This window comes from Leucopleurus acutus, assembly GCF_964270905.1.
Source record: "Leucopleurus acutus genome assembly, chromosome: 11".
Taxonomy (NCBI): Eukaryota; Metazoa; Chordata; class Mammalia; order Artiodactyla; family Delphinidae; genus Leucopleurus; species Leucopleurus acutus.
The window spans coordinates 26,304,194-26,329,484 of NC_139152.1; the positions used below are offsets into that span (position 1 = coordinate 26,304,194).

The 25,291-nt window shown below is 39.8% G+C and overlaps 1 protein-coding gene across 8 annotated transcripts in view; it reads right to left on the reverse strand.

Annotated features, from left to right (window-relative positions):
- DENND5B (DENN domain containing 5B) overlaps positions 1–25,291 on the reverse strand; it is a 208,490-nt gene that overhangs the window by 80,993 nt on the left and 102,206 nt on the right. For all 8 annotated transcript variants that reach the window (XM_082851063.1, XM_082851062.1, XM_082851066.1 and 5 more), the window contains one exon: positions 17,513–18,179. In XM_082851063.1, coding sequence (XP_082707189.1) covers positions 17,513–18,179 — 667 coding nt within the window. The remainder of the gene's footprint in view (positions 1–17,512; positions 18,180–25,291) is intronic.

Consider the following 25,291-nt stretch of genomic DNA (forward strand, 5'->3'; position numbering starts at 1 on the left):
GAGGCAAGAGACCATTGTTTCGGGGTGCACTAGGAAAGGGGATTCCTTCCCTGTGTGCCCAAAGAAGGCAGAGAACTGCCTAAGCAAGCTCCAGAGAAGGGCGCAAGCTGCAGCTATCAGTTCAGACCCAAAGACGGGCATGAAATGCTAATGCTGCTGCCGCTGCCACCAAGAATCCTGTGTGCAAGCACAGGTCACTACCCACAACCCCTCCCAACCACCCCAGAGCCTGTGCAGCACGCCACTGTCAGGGTCCCGAGATTTAGGGACAACTTGCCCAGGAGAATACACAGAGTGTCTCAGGCTGTTGCAATGTCATGCCGGCCTCTGCCACCATAGGCCACCCCGCATTCCAATTATGACTACCATACCTCTCCCTCTCCCCAGGCTGAGATGGCAAGAGAGCCCTAATCAGCCGCTGCTTTAACCCCCTCCAGTCTGGGTGGGGAACAGATGCCTGAGGGCGACGTACATGCAGAGGCGGGGCCAAAACCAAAGCTGAACCTCAGGAGCCATGCAAATAAAGAAGAGAAAGGGAAATTTCTACGTGCAGCCTCAGAAGCAGCAGATGAAATCCCCACAATCAACTTGATGAACCCTGCATCTGTGGAATACCTGAATAGACAACAAATGTTCCCAAAATTGAGGCGGTAGATTTTGGGAGCAACTGTAGACTTGGGGTTTGCTGTCTGTGACTGATTTGTTTCTGATTTTTATGTTTATCTTAGTTTAGTTTTTAGTGCTTGTTATCATTGGTAGATTTCTTTATCGGTTTGGTTGCTCTCTTCTTCTTTTATTTAAAAATTTTTTTTATTTTATTATTTTTTCTTCTTTTAATTTTTCTTTTTATTTTTTTTTAATTTTTTTTTTTCTTTTCTTCCTTTTCTTCTGAGCCGTGTGCTGACAGGGTCTTGGTGCTCCGGCTGGGTGTCGGACATGAGCCTCCGAGGTGGGAGAGCCAAGTTCAGGACATTGGACCACCACAGACCTCGTGGCCCCACGTATTATCAAACAGCGAGAGCTCTCCCAGAGATCTCTGGCTCAACACTAAGACCCAGCTCAACCCAATGACCAGTGCTGGACGCCCCATGCCAAACAACTAGCAAGACAGGAACACAACCCCACCCATTAGCAGAGAGGCTGCCTAAAATCATACTAAGTTCACAGACACCCCAAAACATAACAATGGATGCAGCCCTGCCCGTCAGAAAGATAAGATCCAGTCCCACCCAGCAGAACACAGGCACCAGTCTCCTCCACCAGGAAGCCTACACAACCCACTGAACCAACCTCACCCACTGGGGGCAGACAAGAAAAACAATGGGAACTAAGAACACGCAGCCTGCAAAAAGGAGACCCCAAACACAGTAAGTTAAACAAAATGAGAAGACAGAGAAATATGCAGAGATGAAGGAGAAAGGTAAAAACCCACCAGACCAAACAAATGAAGAGGAAATAGGCAGTCTACCTGAAAAAGAATTCAGAGTAATGATAGTAAAGATATCCAAAATCTTGGAAATAGAATGGAGAAAATACAAGAAACATTTAACAAGGACCTAGAAGAACTAAAGAGCAAACAAACAATGATGACAACACAATAAATGAAATTAAAAGTTCTCTAGAAGGAACCAATAGCAGAATAACTGAGGCAGAAGAACAGATAAGTGACCTGGAAGATAAAATAGTGGAAATAACTGTCACAGAGCAGAATAAAGAAAAAAGAATGAAAAGGCTTGAGGACAGTCTCAGAGCCTTCTGGGACAACATTAAACGCACCAACACTCGAATTATAGGGGTCCCAGAAGAAGAAGAGAAAAAAAAAGGGTCTGAAAAAATATTTGAAGAGACTATAGTTGAAAACTTGCCTAACATGGGAAGGAAATAGTAAGTCAAATCTAGGAAGTGCAGAGAGTCCCATACAGGATAAATCCAAGGAGAAACACGTCAAGACACATATTAATGAAACTATCAAAAATTCAATACAAAGAAAAAATATTAAAAGCAGCAAGGGAAAAGCAACAAATAACATACAAGGGAACCCTCATAAGATTAAGAGCTGATCTTTCAGCAGAAACTCTGCAAGCCAGAAGGCAGTGGTAGGATACTTTTAAAGTGATGAAAGGGAAAAACCTACAACCAAGATTACTCTACCCAGCAAGGATCTCATTCAGATTCAATGGAAAATTAAAACCTTTACAGACAAGCAAGAGTTAAGAGAATTCAGCACCACCAAACCAGCTTTACAACAAATGCTAAAGGAACTTCTCTAGGCAGGAAACACAAGAGAAGGAAAAGACATACAAAAACAAACCCAAAACAATTAAGAAAATGGTAATAGGAACATACATATCGACAATTACCTTAAATGTAAATGGATTAAATGCTCCAACCAAAAGACAAAGACTGGCTGAACGGATACAAAAACAAGACCCATATATATGCTGTCTACAAGAGACCTACTTCAGACATAGGGACACATACAGACTGAAAGTGAGGGGATGGAAAAAGATATTCCATGCAAATGGAAATCAAAAGAAAGCTGGAGTAGCAATTCTCATATCAGACAAAATAGACTTTATTTTTTATTTTCTTATTTTTAAAATTTATTTATAATTTATTTACTTTTGGCTTCTTTGGGTCTTTGTTGCTGCTGCACATGGGCTTTCTTTAGTTGCCGCGAGTGGGGGCTACTCATTGTTGAGGCAGACGAGCTTCTCTTTGCGGTGGCCTCTACTGTTGCAGAGCATGGGCTCTAGGCGTGTGGGCTTCAGTAGTTGTGGCACACAGGCTCAGTAGTTGTGGCTCACGGCCTCTAGATCACCGGCTCAGTAGTTGTAGGCGCACTGGCTTAGTTGCTCTGCGGCATGTGGGATCTTCCCAGACCAGGGCTTGAAACCGTATCCCCTGCACTGGCAGGCAGATTCTTAACCACTGTGCTACCAGGGAAGTCCCAAACTGGACTTTAAAATAAGGACTATTACAAGACACAGAGAAGGACACCACTTAATGATCAAGGGATCAATCCAAGAAGAAGATATAACAATTGTAAATATTTATGCCCCCAACATAGGAGCACCTCAACACATAAGGCAAAGGCTAACAGCCATCAAAGGGGAAACTGACAGTAACACAATCATAGTAGGGGACTTTAACACCCACTTTCACCAATGGACAGATCATCCAAAATGAAAATAAATAAGGAAACACAAGCTTTAAATGACACATTAAACAAGATGGACATACATGATACTTATAGGACACTCCAACCAAAAACAAAAGAATACACTTTCTTCTCAACTGCTCATGGAACATTCTCCAGGATAGATCATATCTTGGGTCACAAATCAAGCCTCGGTAAATTTAAGAAAATTGAAATCATATTACGTATCTTCTGACCAAAATGCTATGAGACTAGATATCAATTACAGGAAAAAGACTAAAAAATACAAACACATGGAGGCTAAACAATATGCTACTAAAAAACCAAGAGATCGCTGAAGAAATCAAAGAGGAAAAAAAAGTACCTAGAAACAAATGACAATGAAAACGTGACGACCCAAAACCTATGGGATGCAGCAAAAGTAGTTCTAAGAGGGAAGTTTATAGCAATACAATCCTATCTCAAGAAACTAGAAACATCTCAAATAAATAACCTAACCTTACACCTAAAGTAATCAGACAAAGAAGAACAAAAAAACCCCAACGTTAGAAGAAGAAAGAAATCATAAAAAACAGGTCCGAAATAAATGAAAAAGAAATGAAGGAAACAATAGCAAAGGTCACTTAAACCAAAAGCTGGCTCTTTGAGAAGATAAACAAAATTGATAAACTATTAGCCAGACTCATCAAGAAAAAAAGGCAGAAGACTTAAATCAACAGAATTAGAAATGAAAAAGGAGAAGTAACAACTGACACTGCAGAAATACAAAGGATCATGAGAGATTACTCTATGCCAATAAAATGGACAACCTGGAAGAAATGGAAAATATGAACAGACCAATCGTAAGCAATGAAATTGAAACTGTGATTAAAAATTTTCCAACAAACAAAAGCCCAGGACCAGATGGCTTCACAGGTGAATTCTATCAAACATTTAGAGGAGAGCTAACACCTATCCTTCTCAAACCCTTCCAAAATACAGCAGAGGGAGGAACATTCCCAAACTCATTCTATGAGGCCACCATCACCCTGCTACCAAAATGACACAAAGATGTCACAAAAAAAGAAAACTACATGACAATATCACTGATGAACATAGATGCAAAAATCCTCAACAAAATACTAGCAAACAGAATCCAACAGCACATTAAAAGGATCATGCACCATGATCAAGTGGGGTTTATCCCAGGAATGCAAGGATACTTCAACATACGCAAATCAATCAATGTGATAAACCATATTAACAAATTGAAGGAGAAAAACCATATGATCATCTCAATAGATGCAGGAAAAGCTTTTGACAAAATTCAACACCAATTTATGATAAAAACTCTCTAGAAAGTAGGCATAGAGGGAACTTACCTCAACATAATAAAGGCCATACATGGCAAACCCACAGCCATCATTGTTCTCAGTGGTGAAAAACTGAAACCATTTCCTCTAAGATAAGGAACAAGACAAGGTTGCCACTATTATTCAACAGAGTTTTGAAAGTATTAGCCATGGCAATCAGAGAAGAAAAAGAAATAAAAGGAATCCAAATCAGAAAAGAAGAAGTAAAACTCTTACTATTTGCAGATGACATGATACTATACATAGAGAATCCTACAGATGCTACCAGAAAACTACTAGAGCTAATCAATGAAATTGGTAAAGTAGCAGGATACAAAATTAATGCAGAAATCTCATGCATTCCTATACACTAACGATGAAAAATCTCTAAGAGAAATTAAGGAAACACTCGCATTTACCATTGCAACAAAAAGAATAAAATACCTAGGAATAAACCTACCTAAGGAGACAAAAGACCTGTATGCAGAAAACTATAAGACACTGATGAAGAAATTAAAGACAACACAAACAGATGGAGCGATATACCATGTTCTTGGACTGGAAGAATCAACATTGTGAAAATGACTCTACTACCCAAAGCAATCTACAGATTCAATGCAATCCCTATCAAACTACCAATGACATTTTTCACAGAACTATAACAAAAAATTTCACAGTGTGTTTGGGAACACAAATGACCCCGAATAGCCAAAAAAATCTTGAGAAAGAAAAATGCAGCCAGAGGAATCTGGCTCCCTGACTTCAGACTATACTACAAAGCTACAGTAATCAAGACAGTATGGTACTGCAACAAAAACAGAAATATAGATCAATGGAACAGGATAGAAAGCCCAGAGATAAACCCACGCACCTATGGTCACCTTATCTCTGATAAAGGAGGCAAGAATATACAATGGAGAAAAGACAGCCTCTTCAATAAGTGGTGCTGGTAAAACTGAACAGCTACATGTAAAAGAATGAAATTAGAACACTTTCTAACACCATACACAAAAATAAACTCAAAATGGATTAAAGACCTAAAGGTAAGGCCAGACACTTAGAGGAAACTCTAAGAGGAAAACTCTTAGAGGAAAACATAGGCAGAACACTCTATGACATAAATCACAGCAAGATCCTTTTTGACCTACCTCCTAGAGAAATGGAAATAAAAATAAACAAATGGGACCTAATGAAACTTAAAAGCTTTTGTACAGCAAAGAAAACCATAAACAACACAAAAAGACAACCCTCAGAAAAGAGAAAAAATTTGCAAACGAAGTAACTGACAAAGGACTAATCTCCAATATACAAGTAGCTCACGCAACTCAATATCAAAAAAACAAACAATCCAATCCAAAAATGGGCAGAAGACCTAAATAGACATTTCTCCAAAGAAGATATATAGACTGCCAACAAACACATGAAAGGATGCTCAACATCACTAATCATTAGAGAAATGCAAATCAAAACCACAGTGTATCACCTCACACCAATCAGAATTGCCATCATCAAAAAATCTACAAACAGTAAATGCTGGAGAGGGTGTGGAGAAAAGGGAACCCTCTTGCACTGTTGGCAGGAATGTAAATTGATACAGCCACTATGGAGAACAGTATGGAGGTTCCTTAAAAAACTAAAAATAGAACTACCATATGACCCAGCAATACCACTACTGGGCATATACCCTGAGAAAACCATGATTCAAAAGGAGTCATATACCACATTGTTCACTGCAGCACTATTTACAACAGCCAGGACATGGAAGCAACTTAAGTGTCCATTGACAGATGAATGGAGAAAGAAGATGTGGCACATATATACGATGGAATATTACTCAGCCATAAAAAGAAACGAAATTGAGTTATTTGTAGTGAGGTGGATGGACCTAGAGTCTGTCATACAGAGTGAAGTGAATCAGAAAGAGAAAAACAAATACTGTATGCTAACCCATATATATGGACCACCTAGAGGGGTAGGATAGGTAGGGTGGGAAGGAGACGCAAGAGGGAGGGGATATGGGGATATATGTATAGCTGATTCGCTTTGTTATACAGCAGAAACTAACACAACATTGTAAAGCAGTTATACTCCAATAAAGATGTTTTTAAAAAAAAAAGAGTAACATAATTGACACACTTTATGGAAAAACAACCAAGGGGAAAAGAGAGAAGGCATAAATAAATAGTATTAGGGATGAAAACGGGGACAAAACTACAGACACAGCAGATATTAAGAAGATAAAGAAATATTAAGACTTTATGTTAATAAACTGAAAGCTAAGAAAATTATTCCTAGAGAAAACAGAAATGAACAAAAATTGATTCAAGAAGAAATAGAGGCGCTTCTAGGTTGGTGAACACACTGCGGTGCCAGGAGGATGATGTGCCTGAGGGACACGGAAGCTCTGTGTCCTTCCCCCCCCATACTTTCTGCTATACATGTCTTCCATTTGGGTGTTCCTGAGTTGTATCCTTTATAGTAAACGGTGACAGTAAGTAAAGTGCTTTCCTGAGTTCTGTGAGTCGTTCTAGTGGGTTTGTGGGAAAATCTCCCCCCCCCCCGAAAGTGGGGTCGTGGGAAATCCTGAATTCATAGTTGGCTGGGCAGAAATGTGGGTAGCCTGGGCACCCTATTTGTGGCTGGTGCCTGAAGTGAGGGTAGTCTTGCAGGATCAAACCCTTAAACCTGTGGAATCTGATGTTAACTCCAGGTTGTTAGTGCCAGAAATGAACTAAATTGCTGGTATCAGATCTGATGGGTGTCAAAGAGGAAAGTAGCTCTCATTTAGTGTCATAAAATGTGGAATTCAGTAGAATGACACAGGCTCACAGAAGCATGTAGTTTAGGAAGTGAAAGGATGAGGAACAGGGCAGGGTATGAGGAACCTTTGACTCCTGGGTGGCCACATGATCAATCATGGTGTAGGGCAGCAGCTATGCTGAGATAAATGACTGAAGGTAAAAGTTATCGATGGAATTTATTGATGGACCTAACTCCTGGGGAATTGTTTCAATGGATGTTTCAATGGATGCATAAAGAAATACAAACCAATAAGAGAAAAGTGAAATATAATCCCTTGATTATTATTAGCTATAATAGCTAAAATGAAATTAAAAGAGAGTGCTGGGTCAGATTTTGATGCTGGGCCAACTAGCTTCAAAGCTGCCCCCCAAAATGAAAAGTTATTCAGGGACAACAAAGAGCACCTCAAGACTGCTGGTCACCAAAGTTCATGTGTGGGGTTGGGAAGGGCAAAACCAAGAAACTACTGAGACCACGGGGCTCAGTGTGAAGGAGCTGTCTCACTTTGGAGGTTGGCATCACCAGCTTCCTGAAGAAGCTTTACTAAAAAGGACAAAGAGAGAAATTTAGGAGCAGTATATTCATTTTTATTTTTTAAGATTTATTATTTTATTTATTTTAATTTTGGCTGCGTTGGGTCTTAGTTGTGGCACACAGCATCTTCCTTGAGGCATGTGGGATCTTTTGTTGCGGCACATGGGCTCTTTGTTGTGGTGTATGGGCTTCTCTCTAGTTGTGGCGTGCGGGTTTTCTCTTCTCTAGTTGTGGTGCGCAGGCTCCAGGGACAGTGGGCTCTGTAGTTGTGGCACACGGGTTCCAGAGCATGTGTGCTCTGTAGTTTGCAACACGCGGGCTCTCTAGTTGAGGCACGCAAGCTCAGTAGTTGTGGCACGCGGGCTTAGTTGCCCCACAGCATGTGGGATCTTAGTTCCCTGACCAGGGATCGAACCTGTGTCCCCTGGATTATAAGGCGGATTCTTTACCACTGGACAACCAGAGAAGTCCCTGGAGCAGTATATTCATTTTTAAATGCTGCAGAGTGGAAGGGTTGGTGCAGGACCCAGAGCTAACTATGGGACAATTACAGATGGCTATCCATGATACAGACACAGAGCAGGTTACTCCTGAGGGAGCAGCCAGCCTGGTGCACTGGATAAAAACTGCTGTAAAGTGTTTATTCAAAGAAGGGGGACTACCTGACTCCCCTTAAAAATGTCAAGTGGAACACCCCAGATGAATTCACCCCTTATTATTCAAATGTAAGCCGTGTGGGATTGGTGTTATAACTCGTATATTCACAACTGAAAATGTCCATTATTCAGGTCATGGTAAATACTGTGGGCCCCTTCTGCATTAGCAGCCCACGTAACCTTAGAGTCAGAGAAGCCTGTCTCAGCTTCCCCTCATGAATCTTAGCAGATGCTAATAAAAACATTATATTAATTTAAAAGAAAATGTGGAGAGGAAGAGGAAAGAGTCAAGGGACTCGTCCCAGCATGGTGGAAAATTTTAAACAATTATTAAGAAACTGAGTGAATAAAGCGAAAGTTGATAGAAGTGGGAAAGAGGAAAAAGAAAGAAGGGTGTCAAGAGACTCATCCCAGCAGGATGGAAATCTGTAGATGGTTATTAAGAAATGGGACGAATGCAGGGGACACAGGTTCAAGCCCTGGTCCGGGAAGATCTCACATGCCGTGGAGCAACTAAGCCTGTGCGCCACAACTAGTGAGCCTGACCTCTAGAGCCCGCGAGCCACAACTACTGAGCCCGCGTGCCACAACTACTGAAGCCCACGTGCCTAGAGCCCATGCTCTGCAACAAGAGAAGCCACTGCAATGAGAAGCCCGCGCACCGCAACAAAGAGTAGCCCCCACTCACCGCAACTAGAGAAAGCCCGTGCAGTAACGAAGACCCAACGCGGTCAAAAATGAAGGAAGGGAGGGAGGGAGGAAGGAAGAAATATATAAATAAATTTTTAAAAATCTTAAAAATAAAAAGATTAAAAAAAAAAGAAATGGGATGAATAAAATGGACATTGACATTGATAGGGTTGAAATAAAGGTCTTAATACAGTACTATCTGAGACTGGGTGGATCAAAGGGACCCCTGCTGGACCCCCTACATTAAAGGGCTCTAAGCAAGTTGAGTTTGTTTACCCTAGTTTGGAGAAATGTAAGACACGGGGAAAGCAATGATTATAATGAGAAACCAGACCTGACATCACCTGGGGCAATAGTCAGGCAGATTAATCTTGGCTCAAACCCCCTGCTGGCTAAAACGGTCAGGGAGTGGAGAAGTTTCTAGGAGTCCTTTACTGGGATGGGACCTCATGCACTGTGATACCAAAACCCTTTGGTGAAGTCTTAACGCAGGCTACAATTAGATTGAGAGAATACGAAAAAAGTTAAGGTTGACTGATGAAGGTGGAAGTTTGGGTGAAAACTGGAATGTTTAAACAGGCTTACCTGAATGGTTTATGGGAATGGATACCATGTCTAAATGGGGAACACCTCCCCCCAAAGTAAAACAGATGGCATGTCAATCGCTCTCCAATCCAAGCAATATTAATTAGACATCATGCTAAATGGGAATAAGACTGCCGGAGCCCACACAGTGTTATAGACAAGAAGCTGGAGCCTGGCAGACAAACTCTGTACAGGAGCCTTACATAGAGCACAGACTGGGGCTTACAGCAAAAGCCTGTGAGCACCTCCCAGTGACAACTACTGGGATGACAAACTGGAGCATTTCCATGAGAGGCAATCACTAGCCTGGCTATTGAACGTTAGTCTAAACTGCCCCTATGACTGGAAGACAAAATAATCTTGAAACCCAAAATACCCATGATGTCTTGGGTAATGTCAGAAAAACACTCTAATGAGGAAGGCAGTGCACAGAAGAGTTCCATAATTAAATGGAGATTGTTTATAGAGGATCTTGTTATGAGGAGACGGCAAGGAGGAGATACAATGAGGAGCCTCTTTTCCCAGAGGACTGACTCTGGAACTGAGTGAGGAGTTGCCAGATTCTGTTGTCACTTGGACAGTATAAATATCTCTCAACTGACCAACAAAGAGCTGCTTGGTTTATGTATGACAGTTCCAAGGTGAATGGCCACCACTCTGATCAAAGAAGGTAAACACAGATGGGCTCAGTGGGCTGACTTACATGCTGTTTTCCTAGCAGTGATGGAAGAACTGAACAATGGTAAAGCCCACATGCTTGGGTTTTTACTGACTCATGGGCAACGGAAAACTGGACTATTAAAAGGATGCCTGTATAAGGTGCAGCCATATGGAAATCCCTCTGGGAATTTATGGGCCACTTTAAAGTAGAACATGTTAATGCCCATCAGAAGAACCCACTTTCAGGTTTGGGAGGTGATGTAACCACCAAGTGGACCTTTTGGTACACTCCCTTCAAGTGGCCACCTGGGGGACTGCAGCAGTGCAGAGATGGGCTGAATCTAGACATAATCCTCTTATACCCTCTGAGGCACAAATTGCCAACAAGAACTGTTTTGTCTGCCAACAGGAGAGACAGAGGATGCAGATGGCTTTGGGGAAGACTCCCCGGGGGGGAAGGCCCTACTACACATAGCCAGCAAGCAGACTACACTGGATTAATGCCAGCAGCCCTGGTGGGGGGGGCTATAAATGGGTCCTACCAGGAATAGACACTTCAGACTGGGCTTTGCATATGAGGCAGTAGATGCTTAAAATACTATTAGAGGATTGGAACAGAAGATACTCTACCAATGTGGGCCGCCAAGTTACACATCTTCAGGCTATGGGACACAACACGCTTCACAGCACACAGTGTCCAACAGTGGGTGAAAAGATACCACATCAAATGGATATATGATGTTGCTTATCACCCTCACAGTAATGGTTTAATTGAGAATTAGAACAGGCAGTTGAAACATCTGCTGTCTAAAATGTGTGAGATAAAAGCATAAAGGGCTGACTTTCATGCGTTCACAAGTGTGTGCTCACATTCAACATAAGGGGGCCTAAGGGAGAGTCCCCACTAGATAGATACCTCTGTTCTTCTGGTGGATCTGGGGAAAAGGGGATAGAGATGGATGCTGGTATGACTACAATTCTTCCTAAGGGGTAAGGATGCTGGTATGACAATATACTTTTTATTTTCTTCCCCACATCATCTCAGCTTTGTTTTTCCTATCTGATGCAGGACAAGGACTACAGCTACAAGTGCCAGAAGCAGGGATGAAACTCTATTTTTAAACCTTTGTGTCAGAATTCCTAAGAGCCTGCTGGGGTGGGCTGTGCCTTCACCCCATCTGGCAAAATGGGGGTTAACAGTGAATGCAGCTGTAATGCCTGGAGGTAAAAACAGCCCACTAGTTCTGTACCTATGTAACCTTACCCTAATATGAATGGTAGTGAACTGAGGCGGAGGTACTTGCTAGACTACTATTGCTGCCTGCAATCTAAACCAGCGCTGTGGCCGAACCTAATGTCCCTTCCAAAGGTGGAAAAGTTTGGGTATAAATGGAAAGAAGGAGGAATAGTAGTTAAGGGTAAAGGAGTAAATAAATGAGTTATGGTAGGTAATAAGAGAAATCCAATATTACATTAACACCCTGAAAGAGGCTCGGGGCAAGAGATGACATTGTCTCTTAGCTCAGTTATACCGGATGCCTTGAAAGGGGGAAGCCGTATATTGCTGCAGTTGGAACCTGAGAAGATGTATTGTACTGGAACCCTGCAAACCTCAGTGGCCTTGCTCTGGGAGACATTTTCATGCAGTAGGATGATAGACTGAACTAAGCAGTAATGCCAAAGGGACAGGTACTATGCCAGCATCTTAACAGTGAAGCATTAAAAGCATTCTTTTTAACATCAGGTAAAAGACAAGGATGCCTGTTATTATCAATTCCATTCTATACTGTACTGAAATGCCTAGTTAGTACTACAAGGCAAGCAAAAGAAATAAAGGTGACAAAGACTGGAAAAGAAGAAATAAAACCATCATTATTTGCACATTATCACCTACTTTACTATTATAAAACTACCTAAAGACATTAAAGAAAGCCCTTATAAATGGAGAGATTACATCATTTTCATGGAGGGGAGACTCAACATTCTAAATACGTTAATTGTCTCAAAACTACATTCAATGAAATTTCAGTAAAAAGAAGGTGGTGAAGAGAACTGTCCTATAAGATACCAAGACTTACTTTAAAGCTACAGTAATTACAACAGCGTGATTTACTACAGGGACAGAAAAACTGGCAGAATAAACTGAATGCCCAGAAATACATAGAGGAACTTCACATACAGGAACTTATACATGACTGAAGTGGCACCGCAGATCAGAGGGAGGAAGAATGGTCTATCTAATAACTAGTATAGAATAACTAATTACAGATATTTCTAAAATATTAAATTTGATCTCTTCCTCATAACATAAACAAAAATCAATCTCTTAGAGATGCTAAATATAACTTAAAAACATTTAGGAAAAAAATGTAGACTATTTTTACAAACTCAGAATAGAGAAGCATTTCTTAAATAGAACAGAAAGTTAAGTCATAAGAAATATTTGTAAATGAGAATTTATGATTAAGAGTATCTTAATTCATCAAAAGATCCCTAAAAGAAAATTAACAGCCACGAACTGGAAGGAGACATGTGCTTCTCATATAACTGACCAAGGATTAGCTTCTTGAATATATAATGAAAACTTATTAAGAAAAATGTCTTAATATTAAGTTTTTGTTTATCACAAAGTAAAACTAGTATTATAAAAATATTGGCCAAAGCTGTTAAAATTCTAATGCTTTTTGGATACAGGTCATGGGAACCCAGTTTCTGCCATCAAAATATCAAGTTTGACTTTATGATTTGTCAACTCCATAACCAATAAGCTATAATGTTTAGTTGAGCATGACTAACAATTTGTGTTTACAAGGCTCCCAACTTCTTCAAGAAAACTTCAAGCAGCTTCTACTTTCTGACAAGGTTAATTCATGTACAACTTACAAAGGGAGGGGAAGGGAGAGGAGTACTGTGAAGGCTCCCAGGCAGGCAGTGCAGCGTGGGCTGTGGGTAACTGCTTATTTCCATCGTGAAGAGTCAAAGAAGGTAATAAGCAAGGATCCAAAAATGTTCCTGAGACCTTAATTATTGGTATCAGAAGTTGGACCCTGGTTTTAAATTCCCCTTTTATTCCTCCACTATTCCTCTGAAAAGATGATCAGACTCCAATCTTCCCACTCTCTTGCTCCAAGTATTTCTAGGCTGCAGAAGAAAAGTACTCTTTTCTGATCTGGGGTTCTAGAAAAGAGCCTTTACTTCTTGGGTTCATTCCCTGCTTAAAATTTCTAGCCAGTTACCACTGCAAAGTGACTGTGATGTACACACTCTCTAAATAACAGACTGGATAGATTTTTTTAAAATTTATTTACTTTTATTTATCTTTGGCTGTATTAGGTCTTCGTTGCCGTGTGTGGACTTTCTCTAGTTGTGGTGATCGAGGGCTACTCTTCATTGCGGTGTGCGAGCTTCTCACTGCGGTGGCCTCTCTTGTTGCGGAGCACAGGATCTAGGCACGCGGGCTTCAGTAGTTGTGGCACACGGGCTTAGTTGCTCTGCGGCATGTGGGATTTTCCCGGACCAGGGCTCGAACGCGTGTCCTCTGCATTGGCAGGTGGATTCTTAACCACTGCGTCACTGGAGAAGTCCCCAGACTGGATAGATCTAAATGGGCTGTGGGGGACTTCCCTGGTGGTCCAGTTGTAAAGAATCCGCCTTCCAATGCAGGGGGGACTCAGGTTCAATCCATGCTGCAGGGCAACTGAGCCCGCACACCACAACTACTGAGCCCAGGCGCCTCAACTAGAGAGCTGCGTGCTGCAAACTACAGAGCCCATGCACCACAACTACAGAGCCTACGCACCCTGGAGCCCACATGCCACAACTAGAGAGAGAAAAACCGCATGCCACAACTAGAAAGAAGCCCACGTGCCGCAACTAGAGAGGAGCCCATGTGCGCAACGAAGATCTCACATGCTGCAACTAAGACCAACGCAGCCAACAAACAAACAAACAAACAGGGCCCAGGAATGTGTGCAGCAGCATTTTTTTAAAAATAAAGAAAAAAAAGGGCTGTGGACAAGAATTTCAAATCAGTCTAGAAGGACATTTTCATCACTGAAATCCATCTACTTTTATTCTTTTTGGGTTTTCATGGTAATTGTTCAAGACTTGCAATGTTTTTAAATTTTATGGCATTAGTGAACAAGAAATGAAGTGTCAGATGTTATTAAAACCCCTTAACACAGTCAGGAGAAATGAAGAATGGCACCAGAGTACAAATCAATATAACAACACTTAATTCATTCCCTTCTTTCTCTAATGGGAGAGACAGTTGCCATTGTTAAAATTTGCATTTACACAGATAATCTACAATTATTTAACATGGTACCTTTACAAAAGACCCTCAGAGGTGAGTTTATAATTTTAAAATAAATACTGAGACAGATAAGGAAAGGTTAAGTGCAGTGTCCAATACAGCTAACATATGGGTAAGTGTTCTGGATAAAGACCGATCCAAGCCCATTCTCAGCTCCACCACGTTACCTAATAGCTGTGTGATCTTGGGTAAGTTACTAAGCTTCTCTGAGCGTCAATTTCCTCCTTCATAAAAGCATGTGCAGTACTAACTCATTGTTGAGAGGATTAAATGCAGGGGGCAAAAAGACCAAAATGTACAAGGCACTTTAATAGTACAATTCCTAATATAGAGTGATTTCTGTGAATGATTAGAAAATTACTTTATGAGCCTTCTTTTTGTATGACACTTTAAAAATATATGTATGATGAGAGTTCTACAATCTCAAGATTCACTCTTGTGTTCAGCATAAAAGACCAAGTTACCAAAAAATACTCATTTGAGTACAAAAACATGCTCATAAATATTCAGTCTTCTTAATTTGAAACTGAAATTAATACGTAGATATTAACTATAACTTTTCAACAGACTCCATAAACTAAATGCGACAAGCTAATCTAGCTGAGAAGAAAGATGAGAGCTCAGGACAGACCACGAGCACAGAGACATAAAGTGCTATTTAAAACAGGAAGTGTGATAACTAAGGGCTTTTTTCTTTAAGAAGCATGACATTCAGTATAAGAGAACATTTATTAAGTTCTCAACCCTGAAACAAATGCCTTGACTATTTAATTTAACAAAGTTATACTTTGAATGCAATAATATGTCAGATCCTCACAACTTAAGATGTGCATAATTTTATAGAGGATTATGTAGGGCTAATAAAACTGATAATAATTACAACAACATGGGCTATCATTTAGTCAGCACAGGTTTCTTACTTTCTCACAATAAATCAGTGAGAGAAGAAGGAAAAAACCTGTTATCCCCATAAAGATGAACTGATTGACACTCAGGAAGATTATGTAACTTGTCCAAGGTTACAGATAGTAAGTGACAGAACAGAGATTTGAACCCATGATTGTTATCACTTCAAAAACCAATATTCTTTCTGCCCCAAATTGCTTCTCTAGGCAGAACATTAGGAAACAGAACTAAATGACTGGGAAGATCTCTTGAAAATCTAGGATTTAAATTCTTTTTACTAATAAGCTAATATACCTGAGGGTATTAAGCTTCAAGCCCCTGCCCCAACAAGCAACTCTCCAACCCCTATCTCCCTTCAGGGAAAAAAGCAAGACAGGAAGACGCAGAAAAGAAGAAAGGATTACTTAACATTAAATCTTTCAGATACAAAAGGATGTGATCTGTGGTAATGACCAGCACTAAGAAAGTGAGAGCACGAGGACAGGAAAGAATTTAGATTAGTCATTAGAGAAGAACTTCCTGACAACAAAAATTGAGTCACTGGAACACATTATCAGAGAACGTTATGTAGGATAAACTGAAGAAAATACAACCTCATGAAGGGCTGTCAACACACAAACAGTGTCAACATACACACAAGATGGGGAAGTACAAATTTAGCCTACTTGGCTCAGCCTCATTTATAATTTAAAATAGAAAAGAAAAAAAGGAAACTGGTAAAATAAGCTTGACAGCAACAGTCAGGAGACTGCACTACAATTCCGTCAGCCTAAGTACAAGTTAGCAAAATGCTAACCCAATATTTGTGCCACATTTTTCAAAAGACCCATCAAGGCACAGGTACCATTTTATATTTTCCTTCAATTCACTATCCATTAAAACACAGCATCTTGGCTTCCCTGGTGGCACAGTGGTTGAGAGTCTGCCTGCCGATGCAGGGGACACAGGTTCGTGCCCCGGTCCGGGAAGATCCCACATGCCACAGAGCGGCTGGGCCCGTGAGCCATGGCCGCTGAGCCTGCGCGTCCGGAGCCTGTGCTCTGCAACAGGAGAGGCCACAACAGTGAGAGGCCCGCGTACCGCAAAAAAACAAAAACAAACAAACAAAAAACCCACAGCATCTCTATTTCCTCTGCAAATTCACGTTCAGACTAGAACCAGTGCTCTAGTCTAGGCTCAAAGTTAGTCATCACAGATGCACTGGTAAAATAAAACCCAAATTCTGCTAGTTTTGTAAGTATGTTTTGGGAGAATTTTGAATGAAAAATATCACAAAGATAACTTCCTTTGGGATTAAAAACAAAACAAAAAACCCCCACATAATTTTGGTGGAATTATTAGACCTAGGAGAATCGTGTCTGTTCCACACGCCTGTACCCCTTTCTCTCACTACATGAAATCAACCCATCCAAAGTTGATCGCCTTAGGAAACCGCAGAGTCAACGATTTCGTTTATCCCTTTCCAATGTCAGCTGAGTCTTGATGTGAACTTTTACTAACCTGTAAAAAAATGAGAAGTCTACATGTTCCCGGTAGTAAGAGGATTCTCTCACTTTCATTATAAAAAGAAATATGTTTCTTTTATGATGATTATGTTTATTATCAGGGAAAAAAAGGGCTACTTCCATTAAAAAACAAATACACTCAAGTCAGCCAAGTTAATGCTTTTATATTCCTTCCCTTTTTTTCTCTACAGCCACTGCCATCCAAAAGAGAAGTAACCTCTCAGCCTCTGGTCCTACCTAAAACCCTCTCCTTTCCACGAGACAGAAGAGACTTCGGACCATTAATTATTTGGTTCTAGTAATATACCCCAGTAGTTGAGAGCATAAGTACTTGCTTTTGGGAGACCTAAAAGCTAGGGCAGACCTACCTTGTGAGTAGAGAAGGATCTGCATCTCTAAAAGAACACAGGTAAACACCTGTACCAAGTTCTCCAGGCCCAGGAGCTCGAAGACCTCTCGGAGCGGGTAATCGGAGAGAGGAAGTTCACTGGGGCCCGGCCTCTGACAGATGACGGGTTCATAAACACCATAAAATTTCAGTGATCTCCCTGGAGGAGGAAGGGGCACCTCATAGAGAATATTATGGATGTAGCTCTCAAGCGGCAAGGGTGGTGGCTGCTGTGAGGTAACTGCCTTGTAAAGCTGAATAAGGAATTTCTTGCAGGCCTGCATGAAAGGCAGCGGTGTGATCAAACATATACTTTTTGAAACATACAGGGTGTCTCTGCTGATGTCATAAGAGTTGTATCGCTGGAGTTTCAAAAGGGAAGTTGTATCTCCCTCGTCAATACTGCTTGCCAGTGAGTCCATGCTGCAGGAGGATGACGCGTACAAGCTGCTGTAATGCTCTGCGTTGTGCATCTGGTAGAGCGTCTGCATTGCTGTGCAGATTTGCTTACTTGTAACTTCTTCATAAAAAGTGAGAACAAAACCGTAGGTACGAGAACCATCTTCCCGGGTAATTATAAATGAGTGGAACTGAGGGTCTTTATTGTCAGTTTGTGTTCTGAAAGATAGTCCTTTAGGCATGCACAACTGTGGAGGAAGGAGAAGAAAAGCATCAGAAGGCAGTACACAAACAACTTCAAACCAGAAAAAAATGTTTGTGAAGCTCCATCTGAGCTTGTGACCTTCAGTAAGTCATGTAACTTCTCTGAGCCTCGGTTTCTTTATCTACAACATTTGCTGCATCAGTGACTTGAAGACAAAATATGCAAGGGCACTTCACAAATATTTAGTATTTAAGGACTATTTTTAGAGTAATGTTGATAATGTCTCAGAGGAATACAGACAGGTGAAGGCTCATTTGATAAATGGAAAAAAAGTTAAACATAGAATAATAAAAACAGCAGTAACATTTTTGTATCATTTTGAACAATATTATCCTTAGGAAAATAAGCTTTGAAAATTAAATGATTTTTTATTTACTGAAGCAGAAGGGCAGAAACAAGACATTTTAGATTATTTCCAGCAGAGACCATGTCCCAGGTCTTGGGAACTACCCAGGATTGAGTCAAACTTGGGAATAAAATTACATGAGGAATTAAAGACGCTATATTTAAGATACTTACAAAGCACAAGAAAATAAAATCAAGTCTTTAAAACATTTTAAACAAATTACAGAAAATGTGAAATACACTAAGGAAAACAGGACTTGTAATTCAACTATCCTAAAATAATGATCATTATTAACTTTTCTATTATTCCTTTCTACATTTGTATTACAATATACTTTCTGCATAGAAATAATTTTACCATACATTATGACATTTTTTTTCAGATTTAATAGTCGATCTGGTGTAAAACTTAGAAGTTCTCCCAAATCCCCACATTACCAAAAAGATGTAATTCACTTAAGAGTTACATGTCCTTCATCCAAACTGTGAACAAACACTTATTAAGTGCCTTTCTGAGCTAGGCCCTGTGATGGTGATACAATGGTGAGAAAGACACAGTTCCTGCTCCTCTGAAGCTTCCAGTCCAGTAAGGAGGACAGATGATTAAAAAATTATTTAAAAAAAATTATAAAGTATTGGAAGTGCTACGATAGGGTAAATATAGGCTGCTAGGAAAAAACACAGCAGGAGGACATAAATGAGAAGAGGAAGCCACCAGGGGAAAAAATGAAGGAAGCCCAAGCGGAGACCTGAGGATAAGTATAGGTGTGTATAGGTGTTAGTGAGATGAAGAGAAGGCAGAGAGGGCACGTGCAAAAGCCCAGAAGACAGAATGTGAGGTTCTGGGGAACTGAAACCTGCTCTTCAGCTCACCTACTCTGCTGGGGGCCTTCAGACAATCCCAGTCCTCGGCCTGGAACCACCCTAACTCACATCCAGTAGAGCAAAGGGGCTACCCTGCCAAACCCTACTCAAACTGCAGATCTGTAAGCAAAACGATGATTTTGTTGTTTTAAATCAAGAGACTACAGCCCTGAGGTCAAATCCAATCTGCCACTTGTTTTTGAAAATAAAATTTTATTGGAACACAATCACGCTCCTCCATTTAAGCACTGTCTACACAGCTGCTTTTGCACTACAACAGCAGAGCTGAATAACTGCAACAGAGACTGCATGGCCCACAACGCTCAACTATTTACCATCTGGCCCTTTGTGGGAAAAAAACCCCTGCCAGCCTATGTTTTAAGCCACTTAAGTAACATTGGGATGGTTTGTTATAGAGCTATATATACCCAAAACACTCCCTTACTTCCTGTAAGTGTCCATATAAATACTACCTTAAAGAGGACTTCCTTTATTTTTCCATAAAAAATAGTGTTTTCATCCTATAAATGCTGTTAAAATGTCACTTCTCCTCTAAAAAGTCTCTGTTGAATGAAGTAGTTAAAATCTTGCACCATAGTATACATATGTACACTGTATAATGACACACAGTAGTTTCTCAAATTTTGTTTCATCTCTAGATTGAAAACTACTCAAGGACTCGTAATAGCCTTAACGATTCAAGAGTACCACACATGGAACAATACACTATTTGGGGCCGTAGTAAATGGTGACTGATAAAGATAAAAAGCAAAAATTGTGAAGCTCAGCTAAGTATCCCAGTGAAAATGTCTTTATATTTCATATCACTGAATATAAGAAGTGGAAAGAGCTACGGTAGCTTTACTTAATTATTATTATATATGTATGTTGACAAAAATTAAATTACTGTGTACATTTGGGCAAAATAAGATATAGATTTAGGTAACACACATGAATACCTCGATCTGTTGGGGGAAATTTTGCTTATTCCTAATCTTGGGAATAAAAGGCCATGGCAGAATATTTTCATAAAGAGGCCTTCATAATTAAAGCTGCTTTCACCATAACAAGTCAATGAGATCTTCTACTGATTATGAATGAAAACTCATCTGACACATTTACTATAGTCAATAAAGATTGTAGGAAGGATGACCTGAATCAGTCTTGCTCCAGGCTAAGCTCAAACCTGCATAGCATAGTGCATGGCACACAGAAGTATTTGTTGACTGACTGAATGAATAAATGAATGAACAAGAAAACAATCAAAAACAACAGCTCGGGGTACAGGATCAGATTTAGTTCATCTCTTCATTCAATCTGTAGCTCTCTTTTTACATCAAATAGGCACACAGAAACACAGTGATCTCCAAAGTCAACATAAAGACTTCATTTAATTGACAGGGTTTCCTGACATCATAAACCACAAAATTCCAGCTCAAACTGTTTTTGAACAGCTGCCAAATATTCCCTGAAGGATCTGTAGTTTTCGTCAGCATGCATTCAAACATCTACAGGAAGAGCCTGCCAAAAGTTGTGCTCAAAATGAAGAATGACTTTCTATGTTACAGATAACAGATGTAAGAATTATTAAATTCTCTTTCTACATATCAACAAAACTAAGAATTATATTTCTAATCTTGGAACCATAAATTGGAAAATGCTATTGCTTTTTCATTTTTAAAAGTGAGAATCATATGATTTGTCAAGTTTATTTTTCATAATCCTAAACTGTAAGTCAAGAGTTGCTCACCATGGCATTCAACAACATCTTTTAGCCCCTGATATTGCTGTCTACCAACAATATCCCTCCCCACCCTACTCTCCCACAACAACTAAAAATTTAGAGTTGTCACTGCTGACCAGATTGTCGCTGGCAATCAGATTACTCTAGCCAAATTGGGCTCACAATGCTGTGTACCTCTCCTGGTTTGAGTGACCAAATGTCCTTATTATCTCTCTGGACTCTTTTAGGCAGTGTGGCTAGAATTTTAACAATTCTTTTTTCCATTTTCTATAGTTCTATTAATCCCACTCCTTCTCTCTTACTATACAAATAAAACTCTCAATGAGTCAGCTTGTCCTTCCTTTCTTGCTTCCTTCTTTCCCTCTCTCTTTCCTTTCTTCATTTAATAAACATTTATTTCATGTCATGTATTGCATTAGATCTTGATAACTCAAAACACAAATATGAAAATCACCCCTTACTTCTGGGAGCTTCTAGTCTAATAGGAAAGAAAGACATATAAACCAGCAGTTACAAAATAATGTAACCAATACTGCTACAGAGTGTGTTCAAAGTATTATAGGAATAGAGAAGACAGAGCACCTAACCATTCCTGCTTAAGAGATGGTTTTGCAGTGGAGGTGACACCTGAACAAAGACAGGGAATGGAAGTACTGTAAGCAAGCATATAGACCTTCATTTATTCAATGATTAGAACCTCTACTATGTGCAAAGCTAGGGATATAGCAATGAATAAAAGAGAGTGTTCCTGTCCTAATGGTACTTACTTTATAGCAGGAGACAGGGAGTAGACAACCAGCTACATAATTAATTAATTGCAACTGTAACAGTGCTACAAAAAGGTACAAGGTGCCAAGAGAACCTAAGGGGACCTGGCTGAATGCTGGAAGGGTGATGGAAGGTGGTGGTTAGAGATGGCTTCTCTGAGGAAATCATGTTTACAATGAAATCTGAAGGGTCAATACGAAGAATTCACTAGGGGAAGGAGAAGTGGAAGAGCCTTCCAAAGAGAGGTGAAAGCAGAAGCAGAAGCTTTAGTGTGAAGAACAGAAAGGACAGGGGCAGGAGGCCAGTTAGACAGCTATTGCAGGAATCCAGGTAAGAGAGCTTGCTGGTTTGCACTAAGGCGGGTATGTAGAAGCGCAGAGAAGTAGATGATAACTGATTGCATATGGGAGAGGGTGAGAAAGTGGGAACTTTCATGCATGATGCTAGATTTTTGGCTTAGGCACCTAGGTAGATGGTTGTACCATTCACTGACCAAGATTGGTGGGAAGACTGTGAATTCAGTTTTGGGCATGCTGAGTTTGAGATGCCGGTGAAATATTCTAGCTGTGATGTTAAGAAAACAAGTGGGCTCCCCCAGTAATGGCTGGATTAAAGCCCCCATTCCTTTGATTTTATTGTGAGACATGAACTTAAAGCTGGGTCAAAATGAGGGCTTACTTTCATTCCAATGTCAGATCTATTAATGTAACTAAGGGTTATCCATTTCAAATTCAAGTGCTTCCTGAGTCTGTCAAAAGTATATAGTGCTCTTTTTCCTTGCATTTTGCAAGACGGATCTCTAAATAGGTATTTTCCAGCCAACCCTTTACCCTTTACTCTTCGCTCATCATTCCACTCCACGCTTCTTTGTGATCAAATAGTAAATTGTAAACTTAGAGCTTTACAGATTATAAAGAGCTATATAATAGTCATTACTCTTTAGTTACCTGAAATATCATATATCAGATGTTTCATTTAGGACATATATACAAAAAAGAATCTTTATATTTCGTAAAACTTGCTTTAAAAAGTATTAACCGTATTTTCTTCCTAACAGTTCCTAGGTTCTCTACATTCTTAAGGATAAGCTCCATCTAATTAGAACATTACATAGACGGTCATGGATGCCAATATGCAGATTTCCTTAAAGAGATCTGAAATGGGGGCGGTGGGGTGTGGGGGGAAGACAGGGGAACTTCAGCTCCATTTGCAATGTTTTGTTTCATTTAAGAGGAAAGGTATGACTCTGAAGCAAATCTGTCAAATGTTGACATGTTAGTTCTGGGTGATGGGTATATGACTTGTTTTGTTCTCTCTGTTTTATGATACTTCCATTTTTTTCCCCACAAAAATCTGGGAATCCACAACCAAAAGAGAATAAAAGCAATTAATTCAGAAGCAATTTCAAATGTCACATAACTATTTTCTGTTATAAATGCACTGCACTCTTATACATGGAATTTTTTTTTATTTAGCAAGTTTCATTGCTTTGGGGTACTTAATTTGTATGAAATTCATGACCCTTATCCAAAGCTCCACTTTGTTAGCAGAATGAGTGATATTACAAAAGGCAATAATTTATTGGAGTGGGGTTTTGCTAAAGGCAAGAACAAAGCTTTATACCTTTAGGTAGGAATAAATTATAGCTTCATACAAATGTACTTACTAATAAATCAAAGAGGAAATTAAGGGAAGTAAATCTATGACCCAAATGCAGACTAGTTTAATGCGATGCTTTTCAGAGATTTTCAAGGAGTACCAGCAAATCCCTTTAGATTTGCAGCAAGAAACAAAATGTTGTATGGTGCTTAAGCGTCGAAACACAAGCCTACTTGTCTATTCTTCAGAGGGAAATGTTTTCTGCTTCCGTAAAATAACTCAGAGAGAAGAGGTAAAGAAAATATCAAAGACAGATCAAGGAAGCTGATAATTGCTTTAGAGATGAATGTTATGCAGATAGAGGTAAAGGCTAACACAGATATCTCACTGTTAATCCATCCAAATGATTAAAAGTAATAAAACACATCAAGTGTGGCATTTTGTTCCAAATGACTGTGGATTCATATTGTAGTAAGAAACTAGTTTTGGACACCATTCTGATTTCTCACAGAATAATTTATACTTTGAAATATATTACTAATTTAAGAAGATTAAGTGTTGTAATCTATTTACATTCTAATCCATTTTTCCACTGCTTCATGTAGGCACTCTTTAATATCTTTCCATTAATTTGCTGGCATAAGCAGCTGATAAATTATTTTCTGTCATTGCTGTTTGCTCACTATTTTAATCAGAAGCTTGTCTGTGCTCCTCCAAGTCTCATAAATATAACTAACAGTTGTGTTCCTCTTAATACCTATAGCACTGTCTTCACCAAAGATGAGGCTAGGCCCCACAGTAACAACTTCCAGCAAAATGGCAACTCATTATTTTGGTATAGGGTAACAGTCAAGAGAAATAAGTACACTGTGCTCTGTAAAGAATCAAAGTCGAACTGCCAAGTGCCTTAGACATCTGTCCTTAGAAAAAGTACCATGCTATTCCATCCTTGGAATAAGTCCAGACTGGAATGGGTTTACTGTGATAAGAGAAATACTGCAAAGGATCCAATGTGACCCATATCATTTTGGGGCATGTCAAAACCAAGTTACATAGCTTTTCTTTGGGGGAGGCAGCATGCAGGTGGGAAAAAAGTGAGCTAGAGAGTAAAAATGATCTGGATTTAACCTCTGAGACTCCCTGTATAACTCTGGGCAAGTAAACTTAACCTCTGTAAAATATGAATAAGAATCCTCACTGGGTACATGTAAGCATGTATGTGAAAGTAACATTCATGACGTATCTAGCAGGCATCTACTACTAAATATTAATTTTCTTCCCTTACAGTATCACATCATAATGGGGTCTTTTGGCTCCACCTTTAAAATACTCAAAAAGAACCACAACTATGTGTCTCACTCCACCTTCCTTTTTTTCTTTTCTGGCCGCGCTGCATGGCATGCGGGATCTTAGTTCCCCGACCAGGGATGGAACCCACGCCCCCTGTGTGGAGTCTTAACCACTGGACCGTCAGGGAAGTCCCTGTCCACTTTTAATCACTTCTGTGCCTATCGTGCCTGATTTACTCACTTTGGGGGCCCCTGATTTTTATAATCACAGAGATCATGGAGGAACAAAATATCATGCAGGCCTCTAAGAAGGACCCTTCCTAAATGACCTGAAAATTATGACCTACTGTATTTTTAAGAACCTCTAAAGGGACTTACAATCACCACTGGTAACTCATTACATTAATTTAAATTCCTTATAAACAAATTCCTACTAATGTCTAAATGATGCATTGAAGTTCCTTTCCTACCTTACTTTGTGAATCT